This window comes from Mustelus asterias, unplaced genomic scaffold, assembly GCF_964213995.1.
Source record: "Mustelus asterias unplaced genomic scaffold, sMusAst1.hap1.1 HAP1_SCAFFOLD_1244, whole genome shotgun sequence".
Classification (NCBI taxonomy): Eukaryota; Metazoa; Chordata; class Chondrichthyes; order Carcharhiniformes; family Triakidae; genus Mustelus; species Mustelus asterias.
This window is the reverse complement of record NW_027591189.1, coordinates 17,073-32,445: the sequence shown is the minus strand read 5'-3', so window position 1 is coordinate 32,445 and position 15,373 is coordinate 17,073. Positions and strand designations below refer to the sequence as shown.

At 49.3% G+C, this 15,373-nt stretch overlaps 1 protein-coding gene across 1 annotated transcript in view; it reads left to right on the top strand.

The window, feature by feature from the left end:
* Positions 1 to 14,701, top strand: part of klhl24a (kelch-like family member 24a) — a 40,216-nt gene extending 25,515 nt beyond the window's left edge. Inside the window, exons 5-7 of the mRNA XM_078206078.1 lie at positions 9,025 to 9,213; positions 10,372 to 10,560; positions 14,115 to 14,701. Coding sequence (XP_078062204.1) covers positions 9,025 to 9,213; positions 10,372 to 10,560; positions 14,115 to 14,312 — 576 coding nt within the window. The 3' untranslated portion in view covers positions 14,313 to 14,701. The remainder of the gene's footprint in view (positions 1 to 9,024; positions 9,214 to 10,371; positions 10,561 to 14,114) is intronic.
* Positions 14,702 to 15,373: the final 672 nt, after the last annotated feature.

Sequence of the window (15,373 nt, the reverse complement as noted above, 5' to 3'; positions counted from 1 at the left end):
ACTCTGGCCTCTTCTGCAGCCTCTGTCCTACATCATGGGAGTGTCTGTAGCCACCTAGGCCTATTCTCTGCATTCCTTCTCTAAATGCCTCACTTGCCTCAAAAACCACCTTTTCAGCCAAGTTTTTGGTCACCCAGCAACATCACATAGCCACCCCCCCCCCCCCCCCCCCCCGCCCCCGCCTCCCCGCCACTTCCTAATTCCTATTGAATGTAGGAGAGTGGATATTGGAACATTCCAAAATTGTCTGATACCTTCAAGACCAGTTTATACTGCAAAAGTGAAAGCTGTATGACATGAGCTCATAGACCGGATGGAGTGAATGAAGAAACTATGTCAGGGAATGATTCCCGTGGCAGCGCAGATCCAGACATCAATTATGAAGAGAAAAGGACAGGATTGACCAACCTTTACAAATACTCACCTGGACAGGAAACTCCTTGGATTCCTCACTAACATTATATCAGCTCTTAACACTATAACTGACATGCAAGAATTACATTTCTATAGCATCTTTCACAACTGCAGGATATCACAAAGCATTTTAAACAGTGAAATTCTTTTGAAGTGTTGTGACTATTGGTAGGAAACATGGGCAATCACAAACAGCAATGTAATAATGACCCGATAATATGTTTTCGTGATTTTGGTTGTGGGATAAATATTAGCCAGGACAGCGAGGATAAGTCCCCTGCTCTTCTTCACAATAGTGCCGAGGTTTACCAGAAGGGGCGGTGTGGTGAACCATCGTTGGTTCCCACTGGATAGTACTGAGCCAGGGTCTGGCCAGTACTACAAGGATGTACATATGTTACTGTTGGGTTGTGCTACTTGTTGCTGTTGGGGTTAGGGTGGGGTTGTTACACCTTTGTACTGTAGTGTTGTGGTACATCCCAGTCGGGCTCCGCCTCCTGGGAGAGGTATAAAAGTCCCTGCTCGGGCCAGGACCCCTTCAGTCTGGGATAGTGTATATAATTACTGGCTGCTTCATTACAGTAAATAAAAGCCTTTCATTTACCGAGCATCTGGCCTCGTGTTTGAGAAGCGCATCAATTTTATTTACTGTTGTTAAACTCTCGTCGAAGAAAAAAAAAGAGAGTATGGAGCAGATCCTGAAGCCGGAACGCCTTACACTAGATCCACGTGCGGTGGGCGCTTCTAACACCTTCGACCACTGGCTGAGGTGCTTCGAAGACTACCTGGCAGCCTCCGCAGCGGTCACCACAGATGATGACAGACTCCAGGTCCTCCATGCGAGGGTAAGCGACACTGTCTACCTCGCGATCCGTGTGGCCACCGATAATACTAAGGCCCTCGAGCTTCTGAAGAAGCGTTATATCAAACCACCCAATGAAATACACGCTCGTTACCTCCTAGCCACTCGATGACGGCAGTCTGGCGAAACGATGGAGGAATATGCGAACGAGCTCCTACAGCTAGCCAGGGGCTGTAACTGCAAAGCTGTGTCGGCTGAGCAGAGCATGAACGACCTCGCCCGAGATGCGTTTGTGGCCGGGGTCGGATCGTCGTACATTCGACTTAAACTGTTGGAGAAGGGTAACCTTGATCTTACCCAGGCCATCGAGCTAGCAGAGATGCTCGAGACGGCATCCAAAAGCTTAGTATTATATCCGGAGGACCATGTGGAGACAACGTGGCAGGAGCAGTCGCCAATCCCTCCTCGTCCCTCAGGTTCGAAATGCTGCGTAATGGCGTGCTCACACTCGGGCCAGACGACGGCAGCAGCCCCGGGCGGCCCGCGGTGCTACTTCTGTGGGGGAGCGAAGCATACTCGGCAACGGTGTCCCGCTAAAGCTGTGTTGTGCACCGCATGCGGTAAGAAAGGGCACTATTCGAAAGTGTGCCGATCTAAACCCAGGAACGGCAGTGCGGCCTGCGATTCTTCAGAGCTCGGGTCTTCGTCGTCGAAGTCATCGAGGGGTTCGTCCACGTGCGAGGCCAGGACGACGCCATTACGGTCGACGGAGTCGGAGGTGTGTGACCACCAGGGGTCGCTGAGTTTGGCGCCCTCACCCACGTGCAAGTCATGGGAGCGGCCATGTTGGTCGACACTGACCGCGAACGACCAGCAGGGGTCCTCCTCATCGATTTCTGCTGCCTGCAGTGGCACTCATGAAACAACGGTGGCGTCGATCATCCTGGACCAGGCCAAGCCTCATAGACTTGACAAATCTATGATGAATATCCAGGTAAATGACCACGTGAATTATTGTCTGTTTGACAGCGGGAGCACTGAGAGCTTTATCCACCCAGACACTGTGAAGCGGTGTGGACTCCAGATTCAACCTGCCAAACAGACAATCTCTATGGCATCAAGGTCCCGGTCTGTCGCCGTGCTAGGGAGTTGCGTGGTAACTTTGAAGGTGCAAGGCACAGTTTACGAGCGTTTCAAGCTCCTAGTGTTACCGTATCTTTGCGCGCCAATACTTCTCGGACTAAACTTCATGGTCCACTTGAGGAGTGTAATCCTACAGTACGGTGGGCCACTCCCTTCACTGGCAGTGGGAAAACAGCAGCAGCCTCCAAATTGCCCAACGCGCCCCGCCTGTAGCCTCTCGACGCTGAAGATCACCACACCCTCCTTGTTTCAGAATCTTGTGCCAGGCTGCAAGCCCATCGCGACTAAAAGTAGGCATTACAGCGCTGAGGATCGGATCTTCATTAGATCTGAGGTTCAGCGGCTACTCAAAGAAAGGATCATACAACCCAGCGCTAGTCCGTGGAGAGCGCAGGTCGTGGTGGTCAAGAGCGGGAACAAACCCCGGATGGTCATTGACTACAGTCAGACCATTAATCGATATACGCAGCTGGATGCGTATCCTCTCCCGCGCATATCTGATATGGTCAATCAGATTGCGCAGTACCGGGTGTTCTCCACCATAGACCTCAAGTCTGCCTACCACCAACTCCCCATTCGCCCAGAGGACCGACAATACACAGCTTTTGAGGCGGATGGTCGCTTGTATCACTTTCTCAGGGTTCCCTTTGGTGTCACCAATGGGGTCTCGGTCTTCCAGCGTGCTATGGACCGAATGGTGGACCAGAACGGGCTGCGGGCTACCTTCCCGTACCTGGATAATGTCACCATCTGCGGCCATGACCAGCAGGACCACGACACGAATCTCCTGAACTTCCTACACACTGCATCTCACCTGAACTTGACCTACAACAGGGAGAAGTGTGTGTTTCGTACGCGCCGTTTAGCCATCCTAGGATACGTGGTGGAAAACGGGGTCATTGGTCCTGATCCAGACCGTATGCGCCCCCTTTCTGAACTTCCCTTGCCTGCTAGTGCAAAAGCACTGAGAAGATGCTTAGGCTTCTTCTCTTATTATGCGCAGTGGGTTCCCAACTACGCGGACAAAGCCCGTCCGCTCATTAAGTCCACGACTTTTCCCTAAACGCCAGAGGCCCGATTGGCCTTCGATAAATTGAAAGCCGACATCGCGAAAGCTACGATGCACGCTGTTGACGAGTCCATCCCCTTTCAGGTGGAGAGCGATGCATCTGATTTCGTCCTGGCCGCCACACTTAACCAGGCGGGAAGGCCCGTCGCATTTTTTTCCCGCACCCTCCAAGGCCCCGAAATTCGGCATTCAGCGGTGGAAAAGGAGGCTCAGGCCATTGTGGAGGCCGTCAGGCACTGGCGCCATTACTTGGCGGGAAAACAGTTCACCCTGATCACGGACCAGCGGTCCGTGGCGTTCATGTTTAACAACACGCAGAGGGGCAAGATCAAGAATGACAAGATCTTGCGGTGGAGAATTGAACTCTCCACCTATAACTACGACATCATGTACCGTCCAGGGAAACTCAATGAGCCCTCGGATGCCCTCTCGCGTGGAACATGCGCCAGTATACAGGAGGACCGTTTGCAGGCCCTCCATAATGACCTATGCCATCCTGGGGTCACTCGGCTCTACCACTTTATAAAAGCCCGCAACCTGCCTTACTCGGTGGAGGACGTCAGGTCAGTAACAAGAAGCTGTCAGGTTTGCGCGGAATGCAAACCCCACTTTTACCGACCTGACCGGGCACATTTAGTCAAGGCCACTCGTCCCTTCGAGAGACTGAGTGTCGATTTTAAGGGCCCCCTTCCCTCAACAGATCGGAATGTGTACTTCCTCAATATCATTGACGAGTACTCTCGGTTCCCTTTTGTTGTTCCCTGCTCTGATACATCCGCTGCCACGGTTATCAAGGCATTCCGTGATCTCTTTACCCTGTTCGGGTACCCCGACTACATCCACAGTGACAGGGGCTCGTCGTTCATGAGCGATGACTTGAGGCAATTCCTGCTCTCATACGGGATTGCCTCTAGTAGGACCACGAGCTACAACCCTAGGGGTAATGGACAGGTGGAACGTGAGAATGCTACAGTCTGGAAGGCTGTCTTACTGGTGTTGAAGTCAAAAGGTCTTCCAGTCTCCCGTTGGCAAGAGGTGCTCCCTGATGCGCTCCATTCTATTCGCTCACTCCTGTGTACGGCAACCAATGCTACTCCCCACGAGAGGATGTTCTCATTCCCTCGGAAGTCTTCCTCGGGGACCTCATTACCGTCTTGGTTGACGTACTCAGGACCCGTCCTCCTGCGGCGACATGTAAGGGCCGGCAAGTCCAACCCGTTGGTCGAACAGGTCCATCTCCTCCACGCCAACCCTCAGTATGCCTATGTGGCATACCCTGACGGGCGAGAGGACACGGTCTCGATCCGAGACCTGGCGCCAGCAGGGGACGTAGCAACCCCTGTTACAAACCCTTTAACTCTTGTTTCTTCCCCGGACACGGCGCGGGCAGCATCGGGACCATTGCTTAACCCTTTTACTCCCGTGTACAGCTTGCCTGAGCCCAGAAGATGGTCGCCACTGCAGGGTGTGTCAGGATCCCATGGACTACCGTCACCTCAGGGTCAACCGGCCTGTGAGTCCGTGGAAGAACAGCTGGACGCCGCCTTGGGGAGAACGCCACCGCAAATGCCTACTCCGGTGTCACCGCCGGTATTGAGGAGGTCACAACGACGGTGCGGTCCCCCTGACCGTCTGAACTTATAGACTGCTGACACTTTATTCTGTTTTTTTGTACCCCGCCGGCCTTTGTTCTCAAAGGAGGGGTGAATGTGGTGAACCATCGTTGGTTCCCACTGGATAGGACTGAGCCAGGGCCTGGCCAGTACTACAAGGATGTACATATGTTACTGTTGGGTTGTGCTCCTTGTTGCTGTTGGGGTTAGGGTGGGGTTGTTACACCTTTGTACTGTAGTGTTGTGGTACATCCCAGTCGGGCTCCGCCTCCTGGGAGAGGTATAAAAGTCCCTGCTCGGGCCGGGACCCCTTCAGTCTGGGATAGTGTATATAATTACTGGCTGCTTCATTACAGTAAATAAAAGCCTTTCATTTACCGAGCATCTGGCCTCGTGATTGAGAAGCGCATCAGGCGGCCAAGGCCTCGGTTTAAAATTTCACCAGTAAGGCAACACCTCTGATAGGGCAGCGCTCCCTCATTACTGCACTGGAGTGTTAACCTTGACATTTGTGCTCAGATCCTGGAGTGGGATGTGGAGTCATATGGAGAGGGGAATAGGTCCATTTACATTGCAACAAATACTTTTCAAAATTAACTGTGCACCGCCATTTTGACCCTGTCAATTCTGATGATGCTCTCACAATGCTGTTAGGGAGGGAGTTCTAGGATTTTGATGCAGTGACAAAACAATGACGAGACAGAGTACAAGAAAGAGGTAGAAAATCTGGTGAACTGGTGTGACGACAATAATCTTTCCCTCAATGTCAACAAAACAAAGGAGATAGTCATTGACTTCAGGAAGCATAGGGGAGGACATGCCCCTGTCTACATCAATGAGCACGAAGTAGAAATGGTCAAGAGCTTCAAGTTTTTAGGTGTCCAGATCACCAACAATGTGTCCTCATCCTCCCATGCCAACACTATAGTTATGAAAGCGCACCAATGCCTCTATTTTCTCAGGAGACTAAGGAAATTTGGCATGTCCACTACAACTCTCATCAATTTTTACAGATGCACCATAGAAAGCATTCTTTCTGGTTGTATCACAGCTTGGTATGGCTCCTGCTCTATCCAAGACTGCAAGAAACTACAAAGGGTTATGAATGAAGCCCAGTCCATCACTCAAACCAGCCTCCCATCCATTGACACTGTCTACACTTCCCACTGTCTTGAAAAGCAACCAGCATAATTAAAGACCCCATGCATCCCGGACATTCTCTCTTCCACCTTCTTCCATTGGGAAAAAAGATACAAATGTCTGAGGACACGTACCAAATGACTCAAGAACAGCTTCTTCCCTGCTGCCATCAGACTTTTCAATGGACCTACCTCGCAATAAGTTGATTTTTCTCTACACGCTAGCTATGACTGTAACACTACATTCTGCACCCTCTCCTTTCCTTCTCTGTGTACAGTATGCTTTGTCTGTATAGCGCACAAGAAACAATGCTTTTCACTGTATACTGATACATGTGACAATAATAAATCAAATCAAATCAATGAGGGAACGTTGATATAGTCCCAGACCAGGACGGTGTGTGACTTGGAGCTAAACGTGGAGGCGGTGGTGTTCCCTACAGGCAACGGAAGTGATGGGTTTGAGATGTGCTGTCAAAGATCTCTTGGAAAGTTGCTGCACTGCATCATGTAGGAGGATGTAGGTGGATGATGGGTGTTTAAGATGATGCTTCAAATATCACCCTGCAGAATTATGAAATTAAGAGTAAATCTACTCATTCACGGCTGCCACCAGGAAAAAGAGATCAGGAAAGCTTTTGTTTCATCATTAAAACCCAACTGGTTCACTCATGTCCTTCCTTCAGCCCCTCCTTGGGCTGGCAGAGATGTAACTCCACTCCTGACTATCTGGTTAACTGGCTAATACTGTCTTCAAAAAGCCCGGGTGTGTTGCTGCCATTAACTGACCACTTAAACTAAGGCAGCTTGTACTGCTTGCAAAACCAGCCCCTTCCTCTCCAGATCCTGTTGGGAAAATAATATTGGGGAGAACAAGTGGACATTAGGGGGTTAAAACCCACAGTTGGGAAGCAGGAGCCCGAAGCTGATCATAGATTTAGTAGCTCTGCCTTGTCCACTGCTTTCTTGCATCTTTGTAGAAACTTGATGTCTGTGTCAATATGCGCGATCTTGGAGATCCTCTCCACTTGGAGCCAGCAGTTTGCGGTGTCGATGGTAGTCATGATGTGGAGATACCGGCGTTGCCAGCGTTATCCAAGAAGATCGCGCATATTGATACAGACATCAAGTTTCTACAAAGATGCAAGAAAGCAGACAGTCCAATGCCGGCATCTCCACATCTTGTCCACTGCTCCCAGGCCACTCCTGGTTAACTTGCTTCCCTGTGCTGACCCAGTTTAAAAATCAGCAGGGAAGTTCTGGCAAGTTGTCATGAACAGGCTGCTGCAGGTTCAGTAAGTGAAGAGGCAGGAGCTAATTAAGGTTTGAAAGGAAAACTTCCAACACCTAGCAACAGGTATGCCAGTAGCTCCCTGATAGGCTTCTGCACCAGCCAATCGTATGTGTCAAATCACCTGGAATATTCTAGGTTCTTTCTGTGACACGGGTTATGTAAACCTGAAACACCAACTCGTTCAAACCAGTTACCATGGCTTAGAAAAAGATTTATGAGTACCGGGGTAACAACCGTTTAAACAATAGCATGCATACATTTATCCTTACCTGCCTTACAACATTGGCTGTTTGTCAGCTAGTCCACTGTCTCCTTCCTCACTGTTTTGGCAATAGATTGTCTTTGTCTTCTGTACGTCGCTTAGCCCCTCATGTCCTGTTGATCCTGTCTTTGTTCTCAGCCCTGTGGTATTTGCTACTTCCTGACATACATGGAGCATTTTGAGCAATGGGACAGCGCAGCAGCAGTTTTACCCTGTATCTAACTCCTGCTGTCCCTGGCCAGGGAATGTTTAATGGGTTTGAGTGGAGAGGGACCCTTACCTTCTTTACCTTGAAGATTAAAGAAACTTATTAAAGTGACTGTATTGTTGGCTCTTCCTGTTGGAAGCCTCTGTCAAAAAGAAATTACACTACAGATGGAGGCCATTCCGCTCTTCAGTTGGAGCTATCTGTTTGTCCTGCCCTTTCCCAATTTTTCCACTGGGATATAAAAGCAGATATCACTAAGATTGAGCCACGAGGACTGACATATGTGGTTGTGTTTTCTTTTTAATTAAAATAATTGGATATTTGACACTATAGTGATGTAGTCACGTGATGATGTAGCATATGGTGCTGCTGCATGCATTGCCATGGCAACATCACTCCCCACCCCATAATACATCCACTCTGTGAAGCACCCCTCCTCAGCTATCTCTAATATGGGGGAAAGATGATATGCTCACACCTGCTCCAACTTTCCCAGTGGGAAAAGGCACAAGTTAGCAGATTAAACTGTAACAAGATAACATCCTCATCTGCCAACTGTGCCATGAGAATCTAGAGAGCCAAAGTCCCAAAGAGTAAAATCTTTAAGGTTCATAGATCATGAGAGCCCTCCCCAACAAGACCAGCACACACGTTCCCTCCCCATGTGTACTGAAACAGGAACCCCCACCACAACTGTACCAAGACATAAGTCTCCTCCCTAACTGCTGGAACACAAATCTCCTCCCCAACAGTATTAGAACAGGAACCTTTATCTGTAATATTGGAAGACAAACTCCTTCTCCCATAGTACTGGAAAATTGGGAGCTGTCTATTGTAGCTGTGAAAAACTCTTGCCTAAGTGTTTGAGTGCACCCAGCAGTAAGTGCGGTCTATTTACTAATAGCCTATTTACTTAATATCTGAAGAACCTTTTTAAATACTTGCATGAAATAGGGGTTGGGGTTTGAGATGCAGAAGCATGGGGAGGTATTCCTGATTTTTTCAAGGACCTTTGTGAAAATGACTTTGAAACATTCTCCATTGACTTGAGCAATTTTTCTTGACTTTCCCTTGCTCCAGGTGTATGCTGTGGGAGGCTATGATGGTCAGAATCGATTGAACAGCGTAGAGTGTTACGACTCTTTCTCCAACCGCTGGGTCGAGGTTGCCCCACTCAAAGAGGCAGTTAGCTCACCGGCAGTCGTCAGCTGTGTCAGTAAGCTCTTTGTGATTGGTGGAGGGCCTGATGACAACACATGCTCTGATAAGGTATGCACCAACCAGGGAGATTGCTCTGTTTCAAGAGTCTTGCCTCTCACGTATTAGGCATTTGATATATCGTCATTTTGTTGATACTTTTAAATCTCATGCCCAAATATTGACTTGCATACGTCTAAGGAGACAGTGGAGTAGTGGTAATATCACAGGGCTAGTAATCCAGAGACCTAGGCTGATGCTCTGGGACATGGGTTCAAATCCCACCATGGCAGCTGGTGGAATTTGTATGTAATTTGGGATCATAGAATCTTAGAGCCCCCGACAGTGCAGAAGGAGGCCATTCAGTCCATCGAGTCTGCACTGACTCTCCAATAGAGCATTTTACCAAGGCCCTATCCCCATAACCCCATGTATTTACCCTGCTAATCCCCCAACCTACACATCATGAGACACTAAGAGGCAATTTACCATGGCCAATCTATCTGGCTTGCAAATCTTTGGACTGTGAGCGGAAACTCAGAGCACCCAGAGGAAGCCCATGCAGACACGGGGAGAACGTGCAAACTCCACACAGTCACCCGAGGCCAGAATTGAACCCACTGGCACTGTGAGGCAGCAGCGCTAACCACTGTGCCACCGCATAAAGCTAGTCTCAGTAATGGTGGTTATGAAACTACCATCGATTATTGCTAAGCTATCTGCTTTACTATTGTTCTTTAGAGAAGGAAATCTGCTTTTCTTAGCTGGTGCAGCCTACATGTGACGCCAAGTCTACAGTATCGTGGTCTAAAAATTTCTGAGCAAGCTACTTGGCTGCATTCAAGAAAGTGGCACACCAGCAGTTTCTCTGGGGCAATTAGGAATGGGCAACAAATGTTGGTCAAACCGGTGCCATATAGACAAAATTGCAGGAAACACTAGCAAGCCTATCAGCAGCAAGCATGGGAGAGGAGCAGCCTTTGATTGGAGGAGCAACTCCTGACAGACTCTGTCATTTCTTCATATGGGGTTGATGCTTCTCTAATTGGTCATCTCCATCATTGAATTCTCCCGGGTAATTTGGGGCCTTTCAGGGACAAATTCACCCGCTGTCCCCATGTATTTTGAACGCTGGTTACATGCTCGTGTGCTTGTTGTATGTTATATGTATTTTCATGTTTGTTACAGTAACCGTATCTACTAATTGACTTTCCCACTGCTCTCTGGCAGGTTCAGTGTTATGACCCAACCACGAATGTTTGGCTGTTGCGAGCGCCCATTCCCGTTGCTAAACGGTGCATCACTGCAGTGTCCCTGAACAACCTTATATATGTGGCCGGGGGTCTGACCAAGTCCATCTTCTGCTATGACCCAGTGGAAGACTACTGGATGCACGTGGTGCACACCTTCAGCAGACAGGTACCGATGTCAAACCCTCCTCAGCACCTCCACTATGAAAGTGACCAGCATGTGGGCGGCATGGTGGCACAGTGGTTAGCACTGCTGCCTCACAGCGCCAGGGACCCGGGTTCAATTCCGGCCTCAGGTCACTGTCTGTGTGGAGTTTGTACGTTCTCCTCGTGTCTGCATGGGTTTCCTCCGGGTGGTCCGGCTTCGTCCCACAGTCCAAAGATGTGCGGGTTAGGTTGATTTGGCCATGCTAAATTACCCCTAGTAGCAAGGGGATTAGAAGGGTAAAAATGGGGGTTGCGGGAATGAGGTCTGGGTGGGATTTGTGATCAGTGCAGACTCGATGGGTTCAATGCCTCCTTCTGCACTGTAGGGATTCTATGATAATATGATGTCAGCCGATCTTGCTGTTTCTGAAATGAGCAGAAATAAGTGAGTACAGATGCTCTGTACTGGGTGTTTGCTCTCAGTCTGCGTCCTTCTGTGCTGAATGAGCTGATATCAGCCTGCTGAGAGTAGAGCAACTGAACTAGGTTCAATAAATGGCATTTCTTGCTGCCGTGCTTCTGGTGAATGCTGGGAAACATAGGGTGGGATTCTCCCAAACAAATTCTAAGTGTTGAATTTGCGTAAAAACTGGAGTCAATCCTGCTGGTTTTTTCAGCAGGATTTTCAAAATGAATCTCCCACATTCTGCATCACAGAGTTGCCCTCGCATGAATCACACTGAAAATCAATGGGTGGAGCCTATTCCCGCTGGAGAGGCCGGCAATATAGCACTGAGTGGGCCACTGCGCATGCGGCGATCTGCCGAGATGTTGGCCTGCAATGTCAGCCTCCTGATCGCTGGCCAGACCCACGATCCCGCATCGTTGGCTTACTGACCTCCCCCATGGCCCATTTGCTGGTCCCCCCGGACGTTTTGGACCAGACTTGCCCGCCCCCCTGGCCTGCCTCGATCTCCCCCTCCCCATCCCTCAGTCCCAATCTCCTCCCCCGCAGTCCCGGCCCCCCGCACCCGCCAGCTCCAGTCCACCCTGAGTCCCAACCCCTATGCAGCCCCAGAACCGCCCCCCTCCCTCCCCCGCCCCCAATCCCTATGCAGCCCCGAAACCCCTCCCCCCCCACCTGCCAACTCCGATTGCTGGCCTCCCTCCCTCTGTCATCGATCCTGACTGCAGACTGGCAGTGGGACCCCCCCACTCCCACCAATCCCCTCCCCCATATGCCCTGCCACCATTAGGCACCACCCCTTTGGCAGTGCCCAATGCCTGGTAAGTAGTGCCAAGGTGCCCCCTTGGGCAGTGCCAGGGTGCCAGACTGGCAATCCAAGGGGGCACCCCCACCTTACCCTGACGTCTTGGGGGGTCTCTTTGGCCCCCTTCATTCCAGCTGGAGTGAACTACTCCTAGCGGGGAGGAGACTCTAGCAGGCCCAGAGATTTCAGTCCTGGGTCCCCTAATGCGATGGGAATCCTAATTTCAACAAATTATACAACTCCATGCCAATTTTTGGCGCAGGGCTGACGGCGCTGGAAATCCTGCGCCTGGAGACTCGCAGAGGCCATGCACCCAGTGGGTTTTCCCACTGGGTGTAGGCCTCTGTGAGTCTCCGGGCGCCGGAATTCCAGCGCCGTCAGCTCTGCGTATAGGTTAGGGGATTAGTGGGGGTCACAGGGATATGGTGGGCAGAGGGCCTGGGTAAGATGCTCAGTAGGGTTGTTGGTGCAGACTCAATGGGCTGAATGGCCTCCTTCTATACTGTCGGGATTCTATGGAATTCTACAATCCTTTTAAAGAGGGGTGTGGAAGAGAAGAGGCTTATTGTCATTTTTGTTTCAATGTCCTGAGCTAGTTTAGCAAAAAAACAGTCAGCTGAGGTGGTCCAGAAGTGTGTGCACCCCATGCATGCAGCAGATGAGCCACATGTGAATCAACTATTTTTGATTCCAAATGCTGGCAGTGAGGAACCACAACACAAATTCTACCTCATCTCCCAAAAGGCTGAGCAGTGTCCTGCCACTTGGTAATACTTATCCCACCATTTTAGATCCTGGTGATCATATTATAACACAACAAAATGCTGTACAACCCGGTTCCAGGTCAGCTTTTAGCAGAGCAGCGGGCTGGGAGGATCACCCTCATAAAGTGAGACATTTAGGATTTCCTGCCTTTGCTTTTCCTACTATTCCTTTCAACACAGAGAACATCCATCAGACCATAAGACATTGGAAGCAGAAGTAGACCATTCGGCCCATCATGTCTGCTCAAGCATAAAATGAGATCATGTCTGTTCTGATATAATCCTCATCTCCATTTTCCTGCCTTATCCCATTAATCCTTGATCCCCTGACTGATTAAAAATCTGTCTATCAAGGATGTACATTCCAGAGCTTCCCTATATCTGTCCCAGTGTCAGTGAAACAGAAAATCCCAGCCTGAATTCCAGGATTAGGGAGCAGAAGTTCAGCCATGGCCCTGTTAAAATGGGATCCGTGTTAAGGGAGGCGAATGGGGAAGACCAGGCCAGGCCCTGGACGAGCAGTCGGTCACTATTGGCTGTCTATCTGTTACATTTGTGCAAGGGTACAGGGAACAAGATTGGATAAGGTTGAAACACAAATGGGCAGAGAAACAGACAGGCTGAGGGTAATGGACAAACAGCTGGTTAGAGAGAAAGGGAAAGAGAGAGAGAGAGAGAGACACTGAGGAATACCTTCATTAGAAGCTTTTGAATCCTTCTGAAGAGCTGCATAAATTATTAAAGCTTGCACCTCTGCTCTGTATTTTTCTTTCGGTTCAATTTTCTTACAGTATATTTATTTTGAGTGTTGTGACGAGGCTGCTGAGATTGAATAACTTTGTGGGTGGAATTTTAAAATCCTGTCACAGTGGGGGTGGGCTAGATTATTGGGTGAGACATTCAAAACTCCATTGCATTTGGCGGGAGTGGAAGGTCCAGGCAGCAGGAGGGGCTATAAATTTCCACCCTCTAACCCCTCTCCCCCAGCACCCTGTGTTACTGACTGTATCTGTACTGATGTTAACCCAGCTCCCTCACACAGTCACTCAGTAACCCCTCTCCCCCAGCACCCTGTGTTACTGACTGTATCTCTACTGATGTTAACCCAGCTCCCTCACACTGTCACTCACTAACACCTCTCCCCCAGCACCCTGTGTTACTGCCTATATCTCTACTGATGTTAATCCAGCTCCCTCACTCTGTCACTCAGTAACTAATCTCCCCCAGCACCCTGTGTTACTGCCTGTAGCTCTACTGATGTTAATCCAGTTCCCTCACACTGTCACTCAGTACCCACTCCCCCAGCACCCTGTGTTACTGCCTGTATCTCTACTGACACTGTCTGCTTCAGGAACTCCAGTGTGGGTTAGTTACTGCTCCAAGGAATGATAGGAAATGCTGTTAAAACCAGACTATGCAGTGTCAGTGTTGCCTGTTGATGCATTCTCTGTTACCCCAGTAATAGATAATGACGATAGCAAAGGTTCTAATCTACTATATGCTTGTTCTTGATGCAAGTTCCTTTTTACTGTGTCACACAGGAGAGTTGCGGCATGTCTGTGTGTAACGGCAAAGTCTACATCCTGGGCGGCAGAAGGGAAACTGGAGAGGCTATTGACACCATCACGTGCTATGACCCAGCCACAGGAATCATCACAGCAATGGCTGCCATGCCCAGGCCCATCTCTTACCACGGCTGTGTGACAATCCACAGATACAATGAGAAGTACAGGCCGTGAGTCAGAGATCTCCAGCACCCACCCAATACTGAGTGGCAAAGAGGCACAACCACACTATAACTTCCTATGGAGGGACCAAAGTCGGCCTCTGCAGGTTCTATATTAGACAATTGTTTCACTGTAGCATATCTTCCAAACATTGAGCCTTTTTAAAAAATGTTTATTGCAACACTAGAGTTATAGATCAACAATCTCTTTCTTGTGTAACGCTGAGGTTGCAGTGGTAAGCATACCGAAGCTGTGGCATTGCGGGCAAAATGATGCCATTTGCACATCTTCCGGCATCCCTCAGATATCCATAGCTCGGTACTGGACTGCCAGCTGTGTGTTTAGTGCCCCCATCTCATAGCATAGGACCCAACACCATCCATCAGGAAAAAATTGTTAATAATTTTTTAAAAAACAGAAATTCCACAAAAACCTGTTCACTTTCTGGCACAGCTCAAGGAACAAGGCCCAGAAACAGGAATTCCAAGCAGAAGTCTGTTTTTTTTGAGTCAGTGGGAGGCAACTAGGAACTGTAGAGGTCAAGGCTTTTTCCAAGATCAGGATTGGGGCCTTCATATCTGAGCATCTGTGTCACTTTGACACTAGTCAGTGGCTGCTATGTGGCCTCACCCCAGTAACGTGGAACTGTGTCGTTATCTTCTTGTAAAAGTGCCCTGAGTTAATATCCTCCTGTTTCACCATTGATGCCTATGAGGAGCAGACTCTTTAAACCCTGCACATGACTCAAAATAAGGCATTGGTATAGACTGCATGAGACCTCGGCGTTGGCTGTTTTAAGGTACAAAGAGCACGAGGACCAGTGGCGAGGTTTGTCCCAAGTGTGGACACCAGAATGCAATCCTTCCAGTTCGTATCTCTTGGGTTTTTCATGTTCTCAAACGCCCAGTAAATGTCTTTGCTTTGTCGAAAAGGAGTTTTCGGATTTTCGGAGGATCTCTGAGTGCAGCGATGATGCACTACACTAAATGCACAGGAATTGCTGCACCTTCATTCTGTAAAAACATCAGCCTCTTTCACAGGAGTGGCAGTGGCTGCATTTGTCATTTATCTCT